This window comes from Diorhabda sublineata, chromosome 1, assembly GCF_026230105.1.
Source record: "Diorhabda sublineata isolate icDioSubl1.1 chromosome 1, icDioSubl1.1, whole genome shotgun sequence".
Classification (NCBI taxonomy): Eukaryota; Metazoa; Arthropoda; class Insecta; order Coleoptera; family Chrysomelidae; genus Diorhabda; species Diorhabda sublineata.
The window spans coordinates 33,286,299-33,313,291 of NC_079474.1; the positions used below are offsets into that span (position 1 = coordinate 33,286,299).

Below are 26,993 nucleotides of genomic sequence, written 5' to 3' on the forward strand. Positions count from 1 at the left end.
TCAATATTCCAATTATTTATGCCTTAGTGATTTCTTAAACAAGTATATGTTTTTATTGATATTAAATCAAGTTTGAGGTCTCGTATTTCTAATACCGTGACTTCAAAGATAATCTTGATTTTTTTCAACATACAACTGACTTTTCTCAACATCACTCTAAACTTTCGGCTCAATATTCCAATTATTTATGCCTTAGTGATTTCTTAAACAAGTATATGTTTTTATTGATATTAAATCAAGTTTGAGGTCTCGTATTTCTAATACCGTGACTTCAAAGATAATCTTGATTTTTTTCAACATACAACTTACCTTTCTCAATATCACTCTAAACTTTCGGCTCAATATTCCAATTATTTATGCCTTAGTGATTTCTTAAACAAGTATATGTTTTTATTGATATTAAATCAAGTTTGAGGTCTCGTATTTCCAATACCGTGACTTCAAAGATCATCTTGATTTTTTTCAACATACAACTGACCTTTCTCAACATCACTCTAAACTTTCGGCTCAATATTCCAATTATTTTGGCCTGAGTGATTTTTTAAACAAGCATATGTTTTTATTGATATTAAATCAAGTTTGAGGTCTCGTATTTCCAATACCGTGACTTCAAAGATCATCTTGATTTTTTTCAACATACAACTGACCTTTCTCAACATCACTCTAAACTTTCGGCTCAATATTCCAATTATTTTGGCCTGAGTGATTTTTTAAACAAGCATATGTTTCCAACACCATTGTTTGACTGACGGTACTACTTTTTTCCAACGCACGGTCAACGCGGCGTCGAACACCCTCATGTGTACAAGTCCTAAAGAGGGAAAGTCAAGTAACAGAAGACATCAAAAAATTTAATATTTAATACACAAGATAGGCAATAAGAGAATTAATAATAATGAAAGTAGAGAACTTTTATATTAAACTAAAATCATTTCACACCCCTATCAACCCCACTCGCCTTAATAGCTGTGAACATTCCATTAAATTTTCCAATATTTGTAACTTTTACCATTTTCCGCTGAGTTTGCCCTATAAGAAAATTATCACCGGTCTTTAATTAGATAATGCGCATGCCTCAGACGATCTCGAATTATTTCTGAATATAATTCGTTTCCCAAAAAAGTTTCATCAGTTTTTAGTAACTCAATTTTCGTCATAAGTAATTTTTTCCTCGACTTTTAATGATTACTACATAATTTCCAATTGAATGATTTCTTCATAATCTCGCTACCGACCAATATGACGAGAAATTTAAGCGAGAGTTTACTGACTCCGTTTACAATTTTCAATCGAGTTTAACGTCACCTTGAGCCAGCAAAATTTAATGTTGCTACCTTGAAATTAAAAAGTTTACAACGAAATTCAACAAATTGTTGGCTTCTCGTTGATTTATGAACTGAGAAGTTGAATCACAATATTATGCGGCTCCTATAACGACAGACAAAAGGAAATTTTTTAGCACGACGTTGCCAATAATGTTAGTTCGAATGTAAATATTTGCTGAGATAAAACGAAACTCGTTTTATATACATACGATGTTGAAATTATGTTTAGAAATTCAAATTTATCATGTATTTACGATGATTTTACAATACTGAGAGTGTTGTCGATCATGTCCAGTATAGAAATACAGCCTCCGGAGAATCGTGAAAACCTTGAAACAATGTAAATTACAACGGAAAAAAATCTAGAGATGTTTTTATATTTAATAGTCAGTTTAATGGAATCCATTCGAATAAAAAAAATCCTTTCTAAATGTTAATTTTAAGGATAAAATTTACATAACTTTGTAAAAAACAATTTATTAAGCAAAAAAAATAACTAATTAATTCGACTATCGTATTCGACGAATATCAAACTATTAAAAACCCTGTATCAGTGTACAAACTGCCTTAAATACTAAATCTTATCGTATACAATAACTATAAAAACAGTAGATAAGGATATTTGATACTTTGAATCACTTGACTATATGATTAACAAATCCTAATGGTTCCCATCAGATATGGTGAGATAATTCATGGGAAAATGGAGAATCAATCTACAAGGTAAAACATCACAGATGATAGGGAGAAATACAGACATCATGGAAAGGTAAAACTTGTTTTAATGCATATGGAAAAATTGGAGAAACATTTCATATTCACAAATCTTTGTTTTGATGCTTATGGAGAAAATGGAAGAACATTCTTGATTTAAAAAGACCGACAACACAAATAATAAGGAAGAAGAAGAAGAAAAATCATAGAGGCATAAAACTTGGTTTAAGGTGTACGGAAAAAATTTAGAAACATTTTAAATTTAAAAGAACCAACATCTTATATCATTGGGAATAATTGGAACTTCATGGAGAGGTAAAATTTGTTTTTTAGTGCTTATGGAGAATATGGAAGAAACATTATGGATCTAAATGCACGATCATCACGCCTGTTAGGAAAGAATGGAGACATCATGGAAAGGAAATCTTGTTTTGGTTCGACGTATGAAGAATATGGAGAAACATTTTGAATCCAAAAGGACTGAACATAAGGAATAATGGAGACAGTATGAAGACATACCACTTATTTTGGTGCATCAAACATCATAAAGCGAACATTATTAGATGATTATGTCCAAAAAATAATTCAAACTATTCGTTCTATTACCATTAATGTAAATAAATGAAAACAAATAAGATTTGCATGCCGATTTTTGAAATATAATCATAATTTTGTTCCAACCTGTTAATCTGGACCGTATAACGTTAACTGTCCGGTTGAAGCACGTTTTCTATATTGCGCAGAGTCGTCACCAGGCCAATAACGGTTAAATTTGTGCAACTAAACTTAAAATTGTCACTATCATCATTTGTTTTGTCTACTATTTAATAAACACTTAAAATTTCCGTAAAATAAGAAGTGCCGGCAACGTTGCGTTATTATATTGACAGAGATCAAAGATTTGGCGAGTACGAATATTATGGTTTCGTAACATAAGCTGCTGAGAAATTCTTTCATAATTTGAACTAGATTTTAACGATAACGGCGACAAGATTTTTAAAATAATTTATCTACTGGTTTAAATCCATTCCCAACGGGGAATGGGCGCAGAATGACAATAGTAAACATCGACAGTTCAAACGACTAATTGTGTATTTAGAATTTCTTGTAAAAGTCGTATTTTAGTTAATAAGTGTTGTTAAAAAAGTTTAGCTTTTCAAGAGACGATTTATATTAAGCCAGAACAACAATTTATTACCATAATCGATATAGACTAAGTTCGTTATGTGTCGAAAATATTGAGAGACACTTGTTGCTGACGATTAACAGATGAAAAAAGAAGAAATTTGAGTCGTGTAGAGTGATTTATGTAACAGTTTTTGAAAAGAAATAAATTGCCTTTTATGTATAGATGTCGAAAATGTTCTATTTACCATTCGCCTAATGGATAATAGGATATTTTCGAAACGGGATACTGGGGGAAAAAAGTGAAGTGACAGATGATGATCGACATTTCAAGAGGGCACAGTAACTTAACAACTGACACCAGCAGTCATAGGCGGGGAATATTGAAATATATATTTAAGTATCTGTATCAGAAATTTGATATTATTTAATCTCCTACAAAGTATATAGTCAAGGTCAAGTTATTTATGAGTCACCGAAAACAAAATGAAACTAAATAGGTGGATTCGAACACGACTGATTAGTATGAAAACATAAAGATGAAATTAATCAGCTACATACATTTAATTATAGGGGATGTCTCTTAATTAATGTGAAAATTTCTAGGTATGTATGGAGTATGATAAATATGAACTTCATGTATTGTTATACATTATTGAAAACAAAAGTTTAAAGCAGCCGTGGTAGAGTTAAGTGATCCAAAACAGCGGCGCATCATTATCTATGAACTCTAACCTCATTAATTAAGTTTATCATCACTATAAATTGTCTGTATTTCATATTTCTGTTAGTTTTATGTCAACTTTAACCCCATTAAGGTATCATCTCCAACTATTTATTATTTAATTATTATTAATGAGACTGTAATGAATCATAAAAGTTGATGTATTGAGTTATTTAATTGTAGCAAAGAAAATATATGACGTTTAAAACACAGATCTGCTTCATCTGTGACGTCAGCAGTAGACTTTTCACTACCCAATCTGACTGAAAGTAGTCCCCTTCTAACAATTATAGCAAAAATCCCAATATTTCTAGCAATATCAAACTGATTAGCTCTACTACTACTAATATACTTTCTGCTATCAGAGAAAGTCTAAAATTTGACTTTCAGCAGTCACATATCGAAATAAAGTGGATTGTCGAACGTTACCGAACAGTCAGATTAATCAGATGTACATTGACGAACGCAGTAATTATAAACAAATTATGTGACATTGACAGTTATGACATTGTGCTTTTGGCGGTTAGTTCAGTCATGTAATACGAATTAGAAAATAAAAACAATAGATATTATTCAACTTTTTTCACGAATTTACAGTGCTCGTTAATATAACATTTTTTTTATAAAACAATTTGTGTAATTGTGCAATAAAATAATCGAAACTGGTGTAGTGTGGTGATATAAAGTTATAAAAAAAAACACGTTAAATTGTTGATTTAACGTAATAAGTTTAAATTATTTCGGTGTATATATCAAAATAGTTTTAATAAGGCAAGAAATTGTCCAAAAAGATCTAAAGAAACTGCTGGAATATTTCAGAAAGAAAGTTATTTGTATTATTTCGAGCCTCGGAATCCTTTATACCTTCACAGGTTCCAACATATACAAATAGTATCCATTTTACTGTAGACTAGTTCATGAGTTTTTAGTCTAACATATAAAGTTAAATCTTCAACCCCTTAACTCGGTTTGCAGCTTCACGAAGAAAAAATAGTCGATAGGTGTCAGATCAAGGCTATATGGTGGGTGTGCAATCTCTGCAAAGCCACATTCATGTACATTTGCCTTGGACTGGAGCATTATATGAAACAAGTGTACACCACGAGTGATTTAGCCGAGCATTTTTCGATAATTTGTTGGCGTAACGTCCTTAGTAAGTCAGAGGAACATGCCACGTTCACGATTGTATTTGACTCCATGGAATCAATTGAAATATTGTAGCCATCACTTTTTTGGTGATTTTCGTGATCTTTACTTTACTTGGTACAGTCCAAGAGCTCATGGACCGCACAAACTAGATAAATATCGCCTGTACTATTTCGATGAACTGCTTCTGACATTTGAAAACGTCGAAATAATAATTACTCACCGTTTCGCTAAAGTGATCCGGCTCCTTCATACCATTTCTCTTCTGGAATGTCCCTCCTGAAACACAAAAAAGCCCATTCACCGAGTGATTAATTACAAAATAAGTACTCTTAATGTTTTTTCTGTAAAGCCTCCTCGCACAAAGTGTTTCATTTTAATCAGAAAATACTTTTAAATTTGAAAGGATGAATGAGAGCGTGTCGGGAATAGCCAATTTTCTAATCCAAACGTGAAATGTGCTTTGTTTTTAGAAATAGTTAGAGATAAACAAAGTTACTTAAGAAAATAAGGGTTATTCAAGTTACGATAAGAAGTCAAGTGAAAAAAAAGGGAATTTACTTTAGTCATATACACTACCGGTCAAATGTTTTTACCCACCCCATAATGCATTCATTAAATTACAAAATTCTTGGATCTAAAACTGAACGGGTCTATATTGTTCATATCTAATTTCAACTTCCGCTTTCTTTGCCTCTAAATTCACAAGATAACTATTCATATTGGAGTCTGAACTCACAGAAACAACTTTACAAATTTAAAACACAAAGAAAAGCTTCAAAAGCTCTTTATTAAATAAGATTTCTTGCACTATAAAGATCTTTTGAGGTTATGTTCTGAAATAGGGTTTTTTAGATAAATGAATTGTTGTTCGTTAGTCTCGAAATCGATTTGGCTAATTTTGGTCTTGAATTATTTGTGAAAGTACAGACAAAGTTTCAAAGGTAAATAATAATAAATATGAAAATGCTCGGGATTAAATAAAAACAACAATTTTGTTTTTTGACAATCAACTTTATTTAGATTGATAAATCTTGGGTTTTGTCCCAAATTAAATTTCTGAACGGAACAATAATATTTGACATTTGACAACCAACTAATATGTCGATCCATCCTCTATGTCGATCTATATAAATATGTAAATCGATCGTATTGTTTTTATTTTTTGTATCTCACGCAAACTAGGTGGACAAAAACTTTTGACCGATGGTGTACAGTTCTAATGAGATTTCACAACAATGCTACGAGATTATTCCAAAGTTTTTTTCAACTCTAACGTTGAATAAAAAAAACATCACAGCTGATTTGTTATTGAAATAACAGTTTTTATTGGTTAATATGCTAAATTGGGCGGAGATTGGGATTTACGAACATTAAACAATGTCTCACAAACGTATACAAAATTCATAAATCTGCCAAGTGCCAGATGACGTTCGTACATCTTCAATTAGATATTTATGTTTAATAAACTTGTAATTTGTTTAGTAATGTTTTGAAAATTAGAAAATAATTACTTGAATAACGCAATTAAAAACACATCCGATCTATTAGAGATTAAACAAAAATACAAACAAGTAATTATATATGAAGTTCGAAAACAAATTGGTTATGTTTAACACGCTTCTCTTAAATCCACCTGTATAACTGACTTTTTGGCCTCGATTGTGCCCTACTTTGAGCGATAAGATTAACTTTATTAACACTTATATAAGACTGAAAAAATGCAATATGATTATTCTGAGTAAATTCGTCAGGATTCATAAATTTCTTTTTGTATATGATTATAGATACGAGGGTTACTACTTAAGTTTTGAGATAGACAAAATAAAACAAATATTTACAATTGGATATGGCTTTAGTGTTGTTCAAAATATTGTCCATTAAGATCATTTAAAACGTGATTTGACGCAATTTATTTTTGATCTGCGAGAATAAGAAGAAATCATTGGGTGCCCAACAAAGATTGTACGGTGGATGTCCCATCATTCCGATGTTTTGACTGCCGAACGTTCAAGCAAATGCCCAAATATGCTTCAATCTTACGGTTTGTCATATGTCAATATCAATTTACGGACAGCATCGATGTTTTCTTGGACAACAGCCGATTTTAGACGACGTTCACGAGAAGGCGTTTCATCACCAAAAGTCGAAGTGAATGATTAAAATATTTCTAACTCAAATAGCTCTCATATGTCAACACGTTCTGATTACGTTCACCATTAAAAATAACAAATTTTATGACGGCAATGACATATTTGACATATTAACATCAGACCTGTCTTTCTCACATACAAGGACGGAGCTGAATATTTTTAGAATTTAGCTAATTATTTATATTATACTAAACAATATTTATCGAAATAATAAAAACGATTAAAAAAAAATTCATTGAAATCTGATGAGCCAAAAAATGTGTTAATTTCTTTTTTAGTTTGTTATGCCCTAGGTACTTTAAATAATAAAGTCTCTTGCTGTCAGCTGTTTCATCTTGATTATTTTGTATAACTTTTGTTTCTTGATGTAACTCGTGAACGATTCAAAGAATAAGGTTATGAGTCAATTATCTCATGTAAAACAATTAAGTAAACCGGAATTATTTACATTCTTAACTAATAGAATAATAAATTATCCGTTAAATTATTCAAACATTAACTACCATTTTCATTCTATAATAATTATTATTAAATGAAAACCGTACGGAAATACGGAAGCGAATGAATGAATCTCATCTTCCGGTTGCATTTTCTCGTTATTGAGTTCCACCGCAAGTATAATTTCGAACTACTCTTTTTACTTCCTCAAAAAATAAATATCCTTAACTGTAAATAGTAAATATACTTGTAATAAATCAGTGCATTTTCAATACGAGGATCGAATGAAAACACCAATTTCAATTAATAGGTACATTAAATAGCAAAAAAATCAGATTGGGTTTTATAATTTTCTTAAATATTTATTTTCTTGATTATCAACAAAAAATACACATTTTGGAAAACTTCATCCTTCATTTTTATTAGGTTTTCTGACAAGTTGTGTTATTCTAATAGAGAGTATTTATCCCAAAGGCGAAAATCCATGGCGAACCTCTCCCAGTCAAACACCCATCGAAATTGAAAACTCCATAATGCAAATGCCATTTTTTATCAAGAATCAAATTGGGGTATAACTTTTATATATTTTAACTGTCTACTACAAGAAGTGGTACGCCTATGGATTACGTATGCTTCATCATTCTATTACTCTCTCATTCATAAAAATAGACTACAACAAGGGCACTTAAAATCAAGACGATTTATCAAGAAAACACCATCAATTATGATTAAATACGAGGGTTAAATAAAAAATCAGATGTCTTTTACTTTAAATAGTATAGGTACCAGTATTTTTATGAATACTGTTATTTTATATTCATTATTTCAATTATTATGTATTCACACAATATTCATAAAACTGTTATATAATTAATTAATTCAACAAAACGAAATTATTTGATGAAAATGATTTTTAATTACTACCTAAACGTTTACCTACTATCGGTAATATTCGTTTAAATTAAGCATAACAAATTAAATATAACAAAAATAGTGATTTTATTGATAGTTGTTCAAAATTCTCGTTAATATTGGTTGAGAAAAATAATTATTTTGTGTTAATATAACGAGGGAACGGTCATGAAAAACTAGGTAGATACTTCGAGCATCTTTCTCTAACGGCAGAATCGACGAGAATAAAATAATTAAGTAGAAATCACTTTCTCCGTATGTATCGACCTAATTTTTACATTTCTCACATATGCTCTTTGAACTTTATACGAATATAAAAAGAAATCTCGGGAAAAATCGCAAACAAACCTCTAAAGAGCCGTCATCACTCTGTGCACTTTTAAAATCGCATCGAACTTTTTACACATCGGAATGTATACACAACCACTCACTTCTTTCACAATTTCGCACTGATATACACAAATTTTAACATTTTCACATGTTTATTGAATGAACCAGCGACGTTTTAACGACACTAGAGGTTTTTAAATATGTGATAAAACGGCATTTGATCGAAAGAAAATCGTTGAAACTTTATGACGCAAGGAAAATCAGTTGTACCTCCTACTTCGTTCAATTTAAACTAGCTGGTACGTCAACTTCAACAACCTGTAGTAGTGGCGGGAAGAGAAGTGAGGAAGGGAGAGGTACATACTTACCTGTGTAATAAAAATGGCCGAAGACATAGAGAGAGTACTCTTTTAAGTGGTACTAAGAAGATATTTCAGTAAATACCTCAGGTAGTGAAGGAATTATTTCGTTCAATCGAATGAAACACTTATTTACTGCTTATTAAATCTCAGGTGTTATCAGGCAGGTGATTTCATGGATAGTGCTCAAAATTTTAAAAAATTCAAGTGGTCATTCATTAACTGAAAATAATATATTGCTTTACTTATTTTTCGATGCTAACGTAATTATAAAATAAAAAATTTCAAGGTAAACATTTTAACCTCTAAAACACTCTCTTTATATTCATATTTCAAACAAGGAAAGATATTTTTTTCCATTTATATCTCTTACTTCTTCCAATGTCTAATTAAAATTTTGAGTTTTTATAGTATTTTCAAAAGTAAGGTACGAGATTCTATGTAATTCATTATGAATAACAAATATGAAGGATCTATTTATAAAATCTGGTCAGTGTTGAATAAACAAGCATCTTCGTGACTTGGATTTCACCTGAACTATATCTAGTATTGAACAGCAACGAACATATTCATGATGACATTTGTGAAAGTTCAATAATTTTCATAAAAAAATAATTCAAACTCAAAGTGGTCTTTTTATAGATTTCCAGTAAAACTATTTCAATCTTGTGAACGCACGCTGTACATACTAATTGTAAGTACACGTTGGCATCTTTTTTTACAGCAAACGTTGCTAAAGTATTAGTTCCCGCCATATAATGTTTTATTATGTATAGTATTACTTATGCACATACTATGTATTCTTTTTGTAATTTTACTTTCAATTACGAATAATTGTTTTAATCCCTTTATCATATGATAACTATTCCAAAAAAAAATCGTTATACAAATGTACGGAAACATGAGTACAATTTTATAATATTTAAATCGAACAATTTTCTGAAATTTTAGTTTAACAAACCAAATAAATTCTTTTTCTATTATAATTTTATTACAACTTATAGAAAAGTTCCACTGAAGTAAACGGTGTGTAAATTATTTCTAGTAATCTTGTTAACCACCAAAAATTATTTTTGTGTACTTTGAATAGTTACTTATAGATCAACTTTTTAATTTCAGATCATTACTAATAATATAGGCAATTCATTTTATACCGCTGTATTTTGTATTGCATAACCTATGATTATACTCTTATTTAATAAAATTTTCATTGGATAAAGATTTATTCCTTAACGAGTAGATATTAAAATATATTCTTCTCATATTGACGTTAAAAAGGCCTTAACCGCCAGGGCTATTCGGCTTATTAAAATATATTGTTCTTAAAGTGTTCATAGATTATGGAAAACTATGAATCATAAGAAGTTTACTTCTATGATACCAAATATGGTCTCAGATTTATTCGAGGAACACAGGATTGGACTTACCAAGGAAGTGATAAAAAGAAAAAAAATACTATTTTATTAAACTTTATTTTAAAACAAAAACATAACTGCTTAAAACATTTTCAACGATAATACTGTAGATAATTGATAAAATTGTATATTTTTAACATCGTCTACAACATAAGTTAAAAAAACAATGTACGCATATAAAAATCCATAAAAATGCAGTTTTTAGTTTTTCTTTTTCGACACTTTCTCTTGCGGAGGCATAAACGCACCTAAAATTTTCTTATGCGTTTCGGAAAACATCAAAGTACCCGTAAATACCATAATAGTACCAATCCAATGAGCCAAAGTGAACGGATTTTGGAAATAAATTATTGAAAATACTAATGAAAAGAATTTTCTCAGTGTAATTACCAAAGTAACAGTTAGAGATGCGCACTCCGAAGTTAATATATAAACGTTACTTATACACATATACTGGGTAACTACATTGAGAAATAAGAGACACCATATTATAGGTAAACTTATGTTGATTAAAGGTAGTGTGTACATGTCACTTTTGTTTGCTATGTCTATGTGTTCTGATAAACTAACTGAATAGAGCAAAAATCCAGGGAGGGGTAAGATATGCTAGAAAAAAATTAATTACAAGTGAAATTATCATAAAATGACATCAACTAGTTTGTACTTACAGTGTAAAAAAGTGCTTCTTGTGGGTGTTTATCATATTTTTGATACAACCTTTCTTGAAATATTCCCATTGCAGCAGATAATAACAATGCCCCTGTTAGAAGAAATATACCAATCATCCACCAAAAGAAAAATTCGGTGGAAACTTCTTCTTCTGATGTATTTTTTTCAGGTACATCACCAGTTCCAACATTACAGTCAGTACAAGACTAAAATAGTTTCAGATACAATTTGAGACAGATATTTAGTATTTACTCACTATTTCTTTAGATTTACTGGAATATAGAGTACATATGATGATTCCAAGTGTTATAAGAATGACAGATAAATATTTTTCAAGGGTATATTTTTTCTTCAATACAATAATTCCCAAGATCATATTAGCTATAAGTGAACCCTACAAAAAACTATAGAAAACAACATTTCACTAAATAATAAGTTCAATAAATATGAGTCGGTCCTGACCTGTTTCTAGGAATAAATTAGAAGATATTATAATTGAAGATAATAAGACTTACAGCTCTAAATATCATGTGTAAAGGAACAGGAATGTTGAAAGCAAAAGCCCAATTATTCACCACACTCGTAGTGAAAAATAAAACGACTAAAGTCATGTAATTGCTAAAGGGTATTTTGGGTTTGACTGTACCAAATTTAGATGTAAAAATCAACCCCTGCATAGCAATAAATATAAATTGACATAATGTTATTAAATGCCCCGCACCTGGATCTAATCTAAAAAATTATAAATAATTCAAATTTACAACAAAATATTTGCACTAATATAAAAAAATTTCCTAATATTTTCCAGTAAAATAACGAATTTTCCAAAACCAAAGCTATTTACCACAGAATACTTACTTAATTATATATTCCAAGAATATATTGTTCAACATACATCCTACTAATGTAAATATTATCGCTTGAGTGGCTTTGGCATTCATTTTTACTAAAAATAAAAAATTATTCTATCCAAATGTTAGGTTATTTTTAAATATTCAGAAACAAGTCCGTCTCTGCTTTTAAGGACAAAATTTTACTTTATTTATAGATTGTAATTTCGTAACATAGTAAAATAATTCAGAAACAAGATAAATAGAAAAATAAATTGTATCAACAAATCCTCAATCTTAAAAACTATAACGATTAGGTTGATTACTTAATTCCATTTTAGACGAGAACGAATATTGTAAATAAATACCATCAAAATTCAAATAAAATTAATTAGTTTTACATCAGCACCAGTTTAATGACCTGTGCCTAAATTAATTAATAGCTATTAAAAAATCATTAAGGTCATTCTCTGTTTGATATTAATAAAACTAATACTTAATATTTATTTATCAAATAATACAGATTTACTCACTGTAAAAATCAACACACTTATTTCACGTAAAATGACTAAAAGCAGAAAATATTTCAGTTTCACAAGTCTTACTGTTAACCATAAATAAACCAGTTAATAGCTATTATACATATTCGATGAGTTAACGTGAATACCCACTGGAGTTTTAGTTAACCTAAAAAACTCACCAACTGATACGTAACTGTCACTAAGAGTTATTTGCAGCAAATCAATTTTTAAATTCCTCCACAAAATATTAACAAGGTCCAAATTTCAAGGCTGGCAGATAATATCAATGTTGCCGCCGTCGCCTTAAGCGGCACATTATTTAAAGCGTAAATAAATACTGGTGGCTAAGCGGCAGTCTGTCAGTCGAAATTGCTATTGCAGAGTCGGACCTGCATAATATTCATCTTAAATACTATCTATCTTCAATATTATTGTGTGTTAATAGATGTACTTTGTGGAATTATTAATAGAAAATAAATGGTTTTGAGAGGATCAGAATATAGTTTGAATATATTTGATATATGTATTCTCAATTAATTTATAATACAGAATTTAGGCAACACATATTACATTATATAATTTTAATCTACTAAAAAGGCTATGAAAATTTAACAGAAATATATTTCTTAGATAAAATTTATATGTCGTGACAAATATGAAGTAGGCACTCAACGATTTAGTGAACATTTACAATTTTACATCTGTCATTAGTAGAAAGACAAAATGTCAATTATTATTATAATTTCAGAGCTTCATTTTTGAATAAAATTATTGTTGTTTAGGCGTTGATAAAATATAGTAGTATAGTAATAAACTGATACATGTATTTCCTCAAGAGTTTTATCTTTGTCTACTTTTTATGTTGACAACTTCGGTTGATATCCACTATTTAGAGATAATCTTAATTTAGAATAAGTAAGTTAGGTACGATATCTATAGTATAGTAATAATAGTACATTAAAAATGTTACTAATGACTAATATTGACATTTCGTTCAAACCTAAATATTGAGGGAAAAATAGAATACATTTTATTATATATTTGAATATTTTGTAGCCTCGGTACATATTACGTCATAAAATAAGCAGGTCACGCTGATTTTTCCCTATTTCTCAGTTGAGGAATTTTTAGGAAATTTTACCACTTTTTTCGTAATAGTTTTTTTCTCATCAAGTTTAATCTGGCTGTATTGTTAGAAAATATAAGTTGAGATGTATACGTAAACCATAGAAATACAAATTGTTGCACTGGTTTTCCAGAAAGGGTTTTTGATTTCGACGTTGTTCATTAAAAATGTTAAGTTGGATTCATAAGCTCTTACACTTAGTAATCTATTTAATTATTGTTGAACTTGAATGAGGCGCCAATGCGGGTACGAGCGTATTAGTTTATAAATTAACCTTTTGTCTTCCTGTGATTTCGATAAATTGAAATTGAGACTAATACGTAAACCATAGAAATAGAAATTTCTATTACATAAACTTGAAAAAGATAAAGTTGGCAGTACTGCTTTAATGAGTCATTTGTCAAATACAAGGTTTTTATGCCATTCAAAATGACATGAAATAGAGGGGTGTAGTTCGGCAAATTTTTTTTTAAAATTATATGTAGAATTAAAACATAGGCGTGTTAATAGTATGAGTATTGTATTTTGTTATTAGTAGGTAATTTAAAAGCTGGTAATAAAATGGCCCACTATTTTCAAACTATCATGGAATCGTTCTGGTGTGAACATATTTGGTTACCCCCTAATACCACTTGGAAAGATATAGCTCCTGATGCAGATCCCAATATTCGTCATGCCAATTCAAAACATTTATTTTATCCTTTGCCGATGGCATTGGTATTATTATTTTTACGGTATATATTAGAAAAGTAAGTAAATTTATTAAAACATTTCTTCAGTTTATCATTATTAATGTTTTATGTGATAGATATTGGTTTGCTCCCGTTGCTTTATCAATAGGTATTAAGAATAGTAGACCTAAAAAGACTCCCGATAATCCCGTTCTTGAAAAAGCTTATTCACAATCAAAAAAATGGAAACATAAACAGGTTCGACTAGTAAATGATGTTTGAACCTGGAAATTGTTTTCATTTATGTCTATTTTAGATACAAGGTTTAGCAAAACAATTAGATATGAGTGAAAGGCAGGTTGAGAGATGGTTACGGTTGAGGAAAGGTCAAAACAAACCTTCAACTTTGGTTAAATTTTGTGAAAACTCATGGCGTTGTCTGTACTACACCCTGAGCTTCATCTATGGATTAACAATATTGTGGGACAAACCTTGGTTGTGGGATATAAGTGAATGCTGGTAAGTTAATTTTTTTTCATGTTGAAGTCTTTAATAGCAAGTAGTAATTACAAAATATTTAAAAAGAAACAATATTTATAGATTTAAAATTGACTGTTTTCTTATTTAATTTGTGCCATGTTTACAATATAATTTTATAGTGTTTGTAATAAATTTCTTTCTATTTAAACAAGTTTTACTTAATTTGGTTCCAGTACTTTTAAGGAAATTAGAGTCTTAGTTACCTATATTTATATTATCTAATAATTAAAATTATAAAAAGAATACTTAAATATACATGAGATCATTATAGAATATTAAATTATTATTTATTCACTTCACACTTTTTTTCTTGTTTTTGATATTTTGTCTACTGTACTTTTGCTTCTTATAAGTTTATTGTCCAAATACACTATCCTATATTTTTCATCATAGTTTGGTTTCAGTTTATCACACACTTTTTGAACTTCCTTTGGTTCTACTGGTTTCTCCTCCACTGAACTATCAAACTTATCAATTTCATTTTTATTACGTTTCAATGTTAATAGTAACTCACTGTGTAGAGCAGATTTTTCTTTCCTTTGTTTCAAATATTCTTCAAATTGCCTTGTATCTACGTTTTGATTGTTTAAACTCAACCTATACTTTCGTTGATGATCTTTTAAAACTTCTGATGTAATCGGCCGTTCTCTCGTCAAATGGGACGATTCCGACAAATCAAGTTCATCAGTTTTTTTAGTTCTTATTAAGAAGGATTTGGCCCTTTTAAACATTTTATAAGAGTGACTTGACTACATACAAAAGGCAAAAGCATTCATTATAACAAGCTTCTTCTTATCTGAAGATAAGACTTTATCTTGTATTTCCATGATAATAATGGTTCCTTTATTTGTTCCTTACATAAGATAAATTCAATATTTTATGCTCTATTGATTATATTAATTACAATCATTCTGCGAAATTGGATTTTTAATTTTGTATTCTACAGGATGATTAATAAATTTCAATCTTTTGATGATTCAAATTATCATTTCCAACTTTTAACCTATACAGTTGTAGTATTTTTAACAATCTAAGAAAGTCCCTTTACTACTAAAACTAATATAAATACCAATAAGACAAAAAAGTCTTAAATTTATGGCTATTTATTGGGAGGGCGTTTTGCAGGGCCCCACTATTTTTTGAATAACTTATGTTAGTGCTGTACTTTGCCTTTTGTCACATGACACTGATCACATTGATGTAACTTTATTTATTTTATTTATTATCTTTACTTTTTTTATTTTATTCTGATGTTTAATGTCAATAATTAATGAAACTGGATGAAGCAATCAAAGAAAATTGTTAAATCCGAAAGGTTTAGTGTCCCACAATAATAATGCATATGTCCCCAATAATCTTTGGCAACTCGTGGGAAACTATTGGAGCTTGGCTGGGAAGTGATGCTACATACCCTTTACAGCCCTGATCTGGCACCAACTGATTACCATTTATTTCGAAGTTTACAGAATTCTTTGAATATTCAAACTTTCAGTATTTTGCTGATAAGGACCAGAAATTTTATGAGAGTGGAATCATAAACTGAAAGAAAGATTTTATTTTATACTACAAAACTGAAATTACTTTATCGCCAACCCTAATACCTAATACAGGATATATTTGGTTTTATATTGTTGTACCATTGTTAGGTTTGAAATTTTAATATGATGACTGTTGTGTTGTAATCTTAATTTTAAAAGACACTATCGAACTTTAATATACATGGCTCGAAATGAAATGACACAGATAAAGGTGATCATTTGGAAGTATTTTGGTACAAACTTTTTTCCAGGACAAATTTCCCTCACCAAGACGTTACCGACGACATATGGTGGTATTACATGGTGTCTATGGCGTTTTATTGGTCGTTGTGTGTAAGCCAATTCTTCGATGTTAAACGTAAAGATTTTTGGCAGATGTTCATTCATCATATTGCAACAATAGTTTTGATGTGCTTGTCTTGGGTGGTTAACGTATTTCGTATTGGTACACTGGTTTTGGTCGTCCACGATAGCGCTGATATTTTCCTCGAGGTATTATTTTTTTCTCGCGAGGTAAAAACAAAAAATTCTAAATCAATTTGTCGGGGCGTGATTTTCAGGCAGCCAAAATGGCGAAATACTCCGGATACCAAAAAGTCTGTGATGCTATTTTTGCTTTGTTTACCGTCCTGTGGATAGTGACAAGAATAGGAATATTCCCGTTTTGGATAATCAAAAAGTGAGTAACGAATTTTTCTCATTAATATTAATAATTGTTATTTTTTTGCTAAATATGCTTCTTGTGATACAAAAACAAACATGCTGTAATAATGCTGAATAATGTATTGAAATCATCTTAGATTTTGATCTGGATTATTCCTTACAGGAAACTAGGAAAACACAACTGATAAAATAAATATTTTAATCAGATATTTTAATTTTCACCTTGAAGTTGTTTAATTACAAGTGTAAATATTTAAAATTTGATTATTTTATTAATAACTAAGGAATGTACTCAATGTACTAATGATTTTATTGCCAAATAATCTACTAATGTCTAATTGTTAATTATAATTTTTTTTCAAAAACTGCCTGATTCTTTAATGAATCTAATGCTTAGTACTCGCTTATGTCTTAATACTGACATTCTATTATTTACACCGATACCATAGTTTCTAATTTATCGAATCTCATTATCAAATGCCTTTGATGCTATGCTTAACTTAATTATTTTAATTAATTTATTGTTATACAATTTTGAATACTGTAGGATTTCTTAATGACTTCGGTATCATCAAGTTGCTTTAGTACTTACTAATATTTAATTGCTTTTAATGCTGCTCAGCTGTTTGAATGATTAATTTCAAATACTGTTAATACTATCTGAATCGAATGCATCTGACTCCCTCCAACAAAGGGTTCAAGCCAAAGAGCCTGTTTGGTTTCTTAAGAGACATTGGCCTTTGGTAACATCATGTGGGGTCTATCTGTAGGCCACTTGGCCTCTCACAATTAACTATCTGACTTCCTTGTTATCTTCATTGCTATCCAATTTAAATCCTTTCATTGTTTTTATATTTTTCAATGTCTTAAACTCTAATAACCTTGTGGTTGATTAACATTCCAATGCTTCCAATTTCAAAATTTGTAAGGCTTAGTGCTGATCAACATTTTGGATTTAAATGCTGACTTATTGCTTCTAAATTTCTTAGTTACATTGTACAGCCTCCAACAATTTTTGAATTTGAGATTGTTTAGTGCTAAGTTTCTTTTGTTTCCAATGTTGTCCAACTGTTTAAATGCTGCTCTGTAATGCTGCCTGACTTAATGCTTTTGGATTTTTTTATGTTTTCAGCTCTCATTTTCTTAAATTTTGATACCGAATAACATTCTAATGCTTTGAACAATTTTTAAATTCAAGATGGTGTAGTGCTGACTAATTTTCTATTATTTTCAATGCTGACTAATACTTTGAACATTGCTTTTGTCATCCTAACCTAATGTTTCCGGATTTCTTGATGATTTCAACTCAATTTGTCGATGAATAACATTCTTTTGCTTTCAATAACACAATTTAGTGTTGTCTAATATTCTAGTAGTTTAAATACTTTATAAATGTTGAGTTTCAAATACCTTCAACTCTATTTGATTACGTAATGTCTTCAAATCTGATTTCTTAGTGTATTCTATTCATGGTATTGTCATCTCCAATGTTGCCAGACTTGTTAATTGTTTGTAATGTTATTTCACATCAAATGTTTGTAGTTCTATCTGTCTTATACTCCATTGTCGTGAGGTGTACAAAATGCTTGTCATCGATAGGCTTACCACTTGCTATATATTGCAGATTAATTGAAAAATTAATGAATTGGTTTCTTTTTACTTTACAGTACATCGATAGGTGCCAGAGAGTATGTACCAATGTTTCCGGCTTATTATGTATTTAACGGTCTTCTATTAACACTATTCTTCTTGCACTGCGTGTGGACTTATTTTATTTTGCAAATCGTTAAAAAATTCGTACTTTCCGGCCATATGGAAGGGGATGCTCGATCAAGTTCAGATGATATCGATTAAAAATATGATTAGAGAATTTTTTTTTAGGTTAACGTTAATTTAGTACAAGATGTTTTTGAAAAAACGATTAATAAGAAATTATTGCACAATTGAAATGATTATGAAAAATTCTGGGTTACATACCATCACATAATTTTTTTTTTTTCAAAATAATCTTGTATTTTCTTATTTTCTAAATTTGTTTCATTTATATTGCATGTATTCGACCAAATAACATTTTTATATTTATGTAAGTTTTTTCTGGAATTGGTCAGGCAGTATTTTTATTTAATTGCAAATAAATTCTAATTATTGAGTCAAATTTTTTTGTGAGTGTTCGCCTTTTATGTGTTTTCTTTTATTTGCTTGCAAGGTTTATTAACATTTTCTATTTATTTGTTGCTACATTTTTATTAATTCATAATTGATCAATTATGATGAAAGAAAATATTTTCTTAAAAAAAGTCGCTCTCCTGATGGGTCCCATTGAATCTATAATTTACGATTCCGCAAACAGATGTTTTGACGCTTATAAGCAAATTTAGAAGATGTTTAAGTTACACGAAGAAAAATTTTTAATATCAGTTCTCGCATATACATTATTGTCCCTTTAGTAACGGAGCCTGCATATTATTAAGAAACTGTCTAAATTTATAATTGAAACAAACTAGTACATTCTGTATAATTTCTTGACTCTATATAATTTACATTTCGAAGGAATTTAATACTTCAAGTCCACATTTAATAGCCCGTAACACAAAAGTGTTTAGGTCCAACGAAGGTTTTGTTCGTTCTTGTCGTAGCTAAATATCTGTTATTTCTTTTCAGTCCACTCCAGTGTGTTCCATAACCCATTGGAGGGTAATTTGTGTTGCCTGGCTCATTTATTCCCAGGTGTTCCCAAACCAGCTTGGATCTTATGCTCTGATGGCTTTGTTTAGGTTCAATGAAGGGTTTGTTTGTTCTTCTTCTAGCTAAATATCTGTTATTCCTTTTCATTTAACTACAGTGTGTTCCATAATCCATTGGAGGGTAATTTTTGTTGCCTGGTTCATTTATTCCCAGGTATTCACAAACCAGCTTGGATTTTATGTTCTGATGATTCCTTTCTAAGTTGAACTGGTCCAAGCTTTCAGAGTTTCACAAAATAAAATAGATTTTTATACATCAAACAGTTCTTGATCTATGTTTCAATTCGATATTATTTCAATAAATTTTAATTTACTTAAAATTATGTATTTTGGTATAAATTTTGAGGTACACATCTAATATATCGAAAACATTTTACTTTATTTTCCATTGCCAGTAGAAATATTGTATCCATTGCGAAATATTTAATCAATTAACTATGTATTCTTGAAATATTATCGCTATTGTTAATTTCCGTTCCTTATCTTGGCGATTAATTGTTGTTGAGGTAAACAAAAATAACAGACACAGTAGCTTTTGTTTAATAGACATGCAGCAAAAATTTATAACTCTAATATTCTCATTTGTTACAATGATAAGTTTTTATTTTATTCATTATTTTGGCCAGGAAAAGATTTTTTCCAAATATTTATGAAGGTAGAAAAAAAATCCTGATTGAAAAGTTACACTGTATGATAAGGTAAATCTATATAGGGACATCCAAAACTACTTGATGATGAATTAGAGAAATATTTAAAGAATTTATGATGATACTATGTTGAAATGCCGTAGAATTGTAGTTGAAGACTCATATTTTGAAATATAAACTTTTGTGGATTTATAAGAGAAATAAAAATGGGTCAAAGATGTGATATTATTAAAAATAATCATCGTTTAAGTAATTATTTGGTTGTTATGAAAATTATTTTCATATTTTGAAGATATAAACAGATGAAAATTGATATCAGCTTTATTTTAAATTGAATCTTCTTCGAAATCATCAAAAGTTTCTACGACTAGATGCACATCTACGGATTCGATGATAATTTCAATGAAGTTACCAAATTATCACTTTTTCTGATTATATTTTGCTTTTTTCTTCATTTCAGTCACGAAAATGTTTATTCCAAATATTTATAAAAGCAGAAAAAAATCCTAATTGAAAACTTACACTTTATTATAAGCTAAATCTATATAGGGACATCCAAAAGTACTTGTTAATAAATTAAAGAAATATTTAAATTATTTATGGTGATACAAGGATAAAATACTACAATTCGAGGGCTGTTACTTAAGTTTTGAGATACGGCAACACTCATGTGAATATGTCAAATCTGTCATATGTCACGGATTTGACATATTCACATCAGTAGCAATCCTCGTATAAGTACTATTGGGATCAAATGATAATTAGTAATTTGACTATCATTTTCGTACTATTTCATTTAGTAACTCAATTTTCATTATTTAAAACAACTGTAGAAACGTTATTTATGTTTTTATACATATTAAATATTCTGCGTAATGTTCATCGTCTACATTATTATGTCAACGATAAAACTACTGAATATATACACATAATTACTTATTCAAATAATGTTATCACCCTCTCTGTTTTCCGTGATTTATTTGAAGAGATTTTAAACGAAGTTTGTTTTTGATAAAGTGAAAATTGGGTCATTAAAAATGTGATTTTATTATGAAAGTGTCGACCTGCAAAGTTTTAAATTATTAATAATGTTTTTTCGAGATTTGAAAAGTTATTTCTACTATGAAAATGATGACTCGTTCAAATATATTCAAAATTATTTATTTTCTGTAAACAAACTTTCAAGTAGACAGTGACAATTGACATGTGACATTTCGGAGTCATTACTCTATACCAACGCCTCTAGTGGCAAATCAAAGTGTGTTTTTGATGGAGACGTCGTAGACGCCATTTGTTATTGGATGCAAACGTTTTATTACATTTCAAAACTAGAAAAATGGAAATAAGGGTAAATGAAAATAAGTTATAATTGGAAATTACGAAAATATATTCAAAATTATTTGTTTACATTAAAAAATACTTTCAAGTAGACAGTGAAAATTGACATTTCGGGAGTCATTACTCTACACCAATGTCTCTAGTGGCAAATCAAAACGTGTATTTGATGAAAAAGTCGTAGGCGCCATTTTGTTATTGGATGCAAACATGTTAATACCAAATATCATTATTTAAAGTTCAATTAAATGAAATCTGAATGTTTTTCATAATTTTTCTCATAAATTACGTTGGATTTTAAGAAAAGAGTAGGGATGTGTAATGAGGGTTATATAAGGGTCATTGATTTTGTAATTTTGTATAAAGAAATCGAAATTATTTATGCAATACGAAAAAGTCTAAGGTTTTTTGTAGGTTTCATTTAAATTTTTAATTAACTAAAAAGAAAATATTTAGAAGAATTAATTAGAACTTTATATACAATGTTGCTCAACAAAAAGTTTAAAAAGAATGAAATGGCGCAATCTGGTGGAGGCGTTGCTTAGTTGCTACCCCTTCTAATGCTTCCTTTTTAAGAAAATTTGATAAATTTTCGATTATCTCTCAAAAAAAAATGATAATAATGATGATTAGAATCCTATATATAATGTTAACCAACAAAAAATTAAAATAGGATGATAAGGCGCCATCTATAGGGGCGTTACTTAGTTGCTATCCCTTTTAATGCTCCCTTTTTAGGTAAATTTGAAAAAAAATTATTTCTCGAAAAAAATAAAAACCTTATATACAATGTTGTCCAAAAAAAAAAATTGAAATAGAATCAAACAGCGCTACCTAGTGGATAATTAGCTTAGCAGGTTATCAAGCAGAACCGAATTTTCAACTCTACTATTCAGTGCCTAGCTATAAGGCAAATTCAATAAATTTTTGATTCTATAATCAATTTAATAGTGAAAATCAACAACCCTCGAATATTTTCCAAAAGATTCGTGATGAAATTGAATTGAAACTTCGGTGCACCATATCATGCGATATTGAATCGAATAAATATTTTTCCAGTACATCTATAGACGCTCCACAAGTGGTACCTATGTTTCCGGCTTATTACATATTCAACGCTCTCTTAATTCTCCTCTTATTACTCCATTGCATCTGGACTTATTTGATATTGAAAATCGTACATAATTCTTTGAATGCCGGCCAAATGGAAGGAGATATCCGTTCAAGTAGCGACGATTTTAGCGAAGATTCCAAATCATAATGAATAGTAGCCGGTAATTGAATAAGGTAATATTATTTTACAGGATTTTTCTTAAATTATTCATTCGTATATATTTCAAGTATTTGAATAATAAATTCCAACAACGGTATAGCAAAATCAATGTTTGCAAGAACTATTCAAAATAGTTTGATACTCCGCCCTGTATACATTCGACTACCATCTGTAAAGTCCAAAGTTTCTTCAATCCATCACTCGATAGTTCACCCTGTATACATTTGATTATTTTCTTAGTTATTTTTCTATTTATAGAGTCCAAAATTTATGTATCGCTCAACAGATTACCCTGTATACATTTGACATTTGTTTATCGTCTTTATGGTTCAATTTTTTCCGATTATCCACTTAACAGATCACCCTGTATACATTTGTGATTCTTTTTCTAAATTTAGAATCCAAAATTTAAATATATAGGGTGGAACATATTTCGATCTATCGCTCAACAGATTACCCTTTATACATTTGTTTAACGTTTTCATGGTTCAAATTTTTTTGATTAACCACTTGGCAGATCACCCTGTCGTGGCTATTTGTCCAATTTTCTAATTATTATTATTATTTTTTTAGTTATTAATTGATAGTAATTAAATTTATAATTTAGGAATCGTCCTGTATAGTTATTTTGTAAAGTTTTTGTTGTTGTGATCTATACACTATACAAGGATTGTACCTTGTTTTACTCCAAAGATTTATTATGTTTATTCTATTACAACTTTTTATGTATATTTTTCGAAAGGTAAATGCACTCAGTACCGTTTCAATTTTCTCAAATCAAACATTCCAAATCTCATATTAATGTAAATATAAAACAAAACAGGAAGCGGAAACACTTTTTGTAAATATTTAATTCGGTATTTATTTTTCAGTAACATTTTTATGAATAGTAGACAATTAAATACTTTTATTCACTGTCACCTCATAATTAAAATCTTTTATTTTCAATAAAAAACAAGCTTATAGTAGTCATCTGTTTTAGAAACTACACTCCCTGTTAGTTTTTTATCCTTTTTGTCACAGTAGAACTTCTCCAGCCCCCGTATCATTTAACCAGCATCTTTAATAGTCAATAAAGTAGTTAGAATTCTTATTAAAAAAGGTATATTTTGGTGTTTTATTATCACAATCCCACAACAATTTTTTAAAAAGTGTATATTTTGGTTTTTTATTGCCACAATCCCTCTTCTACTATCCATATTCTCTTAGATCTCTATTTTGACGACATGGATGAAGAACTTGATAATTTATTGTCATTTCTCTTCATTTTTTATTCCAGTTATTTAATACTTTTTCATAATGTTTCCTCTAATTGCTTTTGTGTTTCCTCAAGGATTGTATGTATGTCTATCTACTGTGTCCCCACTTCTTGCTGTGATACTACAGATCCTCAGTGTTTACAGTTGGTTTATTGATCGAAAGTTCAAATAGATGTAGCTGCAAGATATTTTCATCTTCAATCTCATACGTTCCCATGTGTATTGCTCTGGAACTCTTCAGTTAGTCCTCTACTAAACAAGAGTCTGCACGTCCATCGAGACTAAAGGACTTCTGTTGATATTTATAGGTTATTTTTGCTTAAATTGGTACATTCAGCATTATGGTTATAGCTTCTCAGGAGGGTTTTTGTCTATCTCAACTCTTGTAGATTGTCCCAGGTTTTGTCCCAATTTTTTTTTCCGATGCTTTTTCTATTGTTTTGTAGGTGATTCCACAAAAGTGTTAGGGTCCTCAAGAGTTATTAAGTTGGAATCGTTGGTGATATTCAGATTGAAAACACTGTTTATATTACCACTAGGACACTAACTCAAGACTGAAAGTAAACTCAGTCTCTGAAGACGATAACTTGGTTATCGAAACGCGCAGACAGTGTAATTGTGAGTGTTGGGTAGTGATAGTGTAAACAGTGTGTTCAGTGGCTCAGGAGTTATATCAGGTAAAGATTTTCTTGCATTTTTACAAATTGATCATTAATAGCGTCAAAAAATATTTGAGGTTCTGATTCTAAATGAGTGTGAATGTGAATAAAATTATTTAAAATATTGTTACACTAAAAATCTATTAGTTGATTATTTTTCGAGATGAGAATTCTCATTTAACCCGGTTTGGATACCAACAAAGTATCTGAAATATTTATAAATTGTTAAATATCCTAATTGATTGGTGTAGATAATTTTGCTTTCTGTTTATGGAATAATTAGATTGTTTTATATTTACCAATTTTTTGTTCTACATCACAGTTAACAATTAAAATCGAATATAGTAGTAGATGAACTTTAAACGTGTCTCGGAACAAATTTCTTTCCATAAAGAAGAATCGAAAGTTTTTTATTTATTGGTAGTGACATCTGCTGGATAGAATTTTTCACATATGTTTATAAAAGCACAAATTTTATTTTTTTGCTATTGTGTTTTCTAAATATTTCTTTTGGTAGATATGATCGTTCTCTCCAAATTATTTAAACTGTTATTTTTCAATTATTATTATTATAAATACTAAATTCCGAGTCTTTTCATATTGTTTTGCTTCTTATTTTGGTACTACTGTGACTTTGCAGAAGTAGTTTATTTGTGCGTATTTAATTTTGCTGGATGTATGTGATTTTGGAAGTACCTAGCTGTCACTGGTTTCATTTATACACGTTTATTTTGTTATTTTTTTGTTATGTCCTCCAAGAAATTTTTTTAAATTGTTTAATTGATTCTTTTCTTTGTTTATGCTTCTTGAAAAATTTTGGGATTCCATCTACTCTTAACAAATATTTCTTTTTTGAAAAACCGGAGTACTTTTTATAAAATTTTTGTGTCTCCTTGCCTCATATTTAGTATTAATTGTCAATATTTTACTACCAATTGCGTCTTAAGTGTTTATCGTTATTGCTTTAAACATTTTTTATTAATAAATATGTAAATAAACACTATATTGAAAAAGGGCAACTATTTTTTATTATTATTAAGAATATCAACTATTTTGATCAATAAATATCAAAGTTATTTAGCATTGTCAAGTCAAACGTCTTTTTTTTTTCAACTTTCAACTCTTTTTGATTCCAATACAAAATTGTGGTATAACCCAGGGGGTTTTTGGTCATAAAAACTACCAAAAAATATAATTTTCATATTTTTTTACCATGTCTGAATAATGAGGGTTTGAATTTACTATATATTATTAAAAAAATTATCAATATTCAAAATATATTGCAGGTTATAAGTAATAGGTAGCCCCCCTTCATTAAAACAATTGGTAATGCAAAAATTGGCTTAGCTAAAAAAAATTATAAATAATTAAAAATTGCCATTAACTATATTTATTGTTAATGTTTCTAAATGTTCTTGATTTTAAGTCTCTTCTTATTTAAATAAATATTTTGATAAAGACTAGAAGTGAAAACGTCAAATTTTTATCTATTAATTGAAAAATTAGAAAATAAACTAATTTTAAATCATAAAAGACCTAAAATCCAGAACATTTAGAAGCATAAACATATCAAAAGGTCTAATAAATTAGAGTGTTAATTAGAATAATCGATTATTTTCATATGTATTTTTTTTTTTTGTAAAAAAAAATATTGGCACGTTGTAACGTTTATCACAATTTTATAAGAACCGACCGTCGAGGCTAAATTTTTTTGTATCAATCAAAACTTCCAGTGTATAAAAATTTTTTGATTTATAAAAATTTGAATAAAACTTTTTTCAAGTAATTTCGCTATTTATTATTATCCGGATCCTTAATACAACAAAATCTAAACGGTAGGTAAGTAACGTATAGATGTCAATCATGACATATAATGA

The 26,993-nt window shown here is 29.2% G+C and overlaps 3 protein-coding genes across 6 annotated transcripts in view; 1 reads left to right on the forward strand and 2 right to left on the reverse strand.

The window, feature by feature from the left end:
- The window catches only part of LOC130441776 (cortactin-binding protein 2), a 128,522-nt gene extending 119,330 nt beyond the window's left edge, over window positions 1-9,192 (reverse strand). The window contains exons 1-2 of the mRNA XM_056775572.1: window positions 8,886-9,192; window positions 5,258-5,313 (exon numbers count right to left, since the gene is read on the reverse strand). Coding sequence (XP_056631550.1) covers window positions 5,258-5,287 — 30 coding nt within the window. The 5' untranslated portion in view covers window positions 5,288-5,313; window positions 8,886-9,192. The remainder of the gene's footprint in view (window positions 1-5,257; window positions 5,314-8,885) is intronic.
- A 1,487-nt stretch (window positions 9,193-10,679) lies between these two features.
- On the reverse strand, window positions 10,680-13,038 carry LOC130444539 (UDP-xylose and UDP-N-acetylglucosamine transporter). 3 transcript variants are annotated; one of them, XM_056779737.1, is made up of 7 exons: window positions 12,841-12,998; window positions 12,674-12,708; window positions 12,169-12,256; window positions 11,826-12,042; window positions 11,567-11,704; window positions 11,310-11,516; window positions 10,680-11,247 (listed from the first exon to the last, which is right to left on the reverse strand). In XM_056779737.1, exons 3-7 carry the CDS (start codon window positions 12,249-12,251, stop codon window positions 10,843-10,845), a joined length of 1,050 nt encoding a protein of 349 aa, XP_056635715.1. In that variant the 5' UTR covers window positions 12,252-12,256; window positions 12,674-12,708; window positions 12,841-12,998; the 3' UTR covers window positions 10,680-10,842. The 3 variants fall into 3 exon arrangements, with proteins under 3 accessions (XP_056635715.1, XP_056635730.1, XP_056635721.1); XM_056779752.1 differs by lacking the exon at window positions 12,674-12,708 and having other exon boundaries at window positions 12,841-13,038; XM_056779743.1 differs by having other exon boundaries at window positions 12,674-13,018.
- A 1,125-nt stretch (window positions 13,039-14,163) lies between these two features.
- LOC130444616 (ceramide synthase 6) lies at window positions 14,164-26,902 on the forward strand. Of its 2 annotated transcripts, none has more exons than XM_056779864.1 (6): window positions 14,164-14,536; window positions 14,596-14,716; window positions 14,775-14,977; window positions 16,788-17,028; window positions 17,097-17,215; window positions 18,867-19,354. In XM_056779864.1, exons 1-6 carry the CDS (start codon window positions 14,349-14,351, stop codon window positions 19,051-19,053), a joined length of 1,059 nt encoding a protein of 352 aa, XP_056635842.1. In that variant the 5' UTR covers window positions 14,164-14,348; the 3' UTR covers window positions 19,054-19,354. The 2 variants fall into 2 exon arrangements, with proteins under 2 accessions (XP_056635842.1, XP_056635831.1); XM_056779853.1 differs by lacking the exon at window positions 18,867-19,354 and adding an exon at window positions 22,985-26,902 and having other exon boundaries at window positions 14,175-14,536.
- Window positions 26,903-26,993: the final 91 nt, after the last annotated feature.

What these genes read in the sequence shown, in the direction of transcription:
- LOC130444539 (XM_056779752.1), bottom strand. Translation starts at nt 12,251, where the DNA reads ATGAATGCCAAAGCCACTCAAGCGATAATATTTACATTAGTAGGATGT. An exon ending in TTCTTGGAATATATAATTAA is followed by an intron (nt 12,043 to 12,168) that starts GTAAGTATTCTG and finishes ATAATTTTTTAG; the next exon opens with ATTAGATCCAGGTGCGGGGC. An exon ending in AAGAAGCACTTTTTTACACT is followed by an intron (nt 11,248 to 11,309) that starts GTAAGTACAAAC and finishes ATTTTTTTCTAG; the next exon opens with CATATCTTACCCCTCCCTGG.
- LOC130444616 (XM_056779853.1), top strand. Translation starts at nt 14,349, where the DNA reads ATGGCCCACTATTTTCAAACTATCATGGAATCGTTCTGGTGTGAACAT. An exon ending in TTACGGTATATATTAGAAAA is followed by an intron (nt 14,537 to 14,595) that starts GTAAGTAAATTT and finishes TTTATGTGATAG; the next exon opens with ATATTGGTTTGCTCCCGTTG. An exon ending in TGGGATATAAGTGAATGCTG is followed by an intron (nt 14,978 to 16,787) that starts GTAAGTTAATTT and finishes ACTTTTTTCCAG; the next exon opens with GACAAATTTCCCTCACCAAG.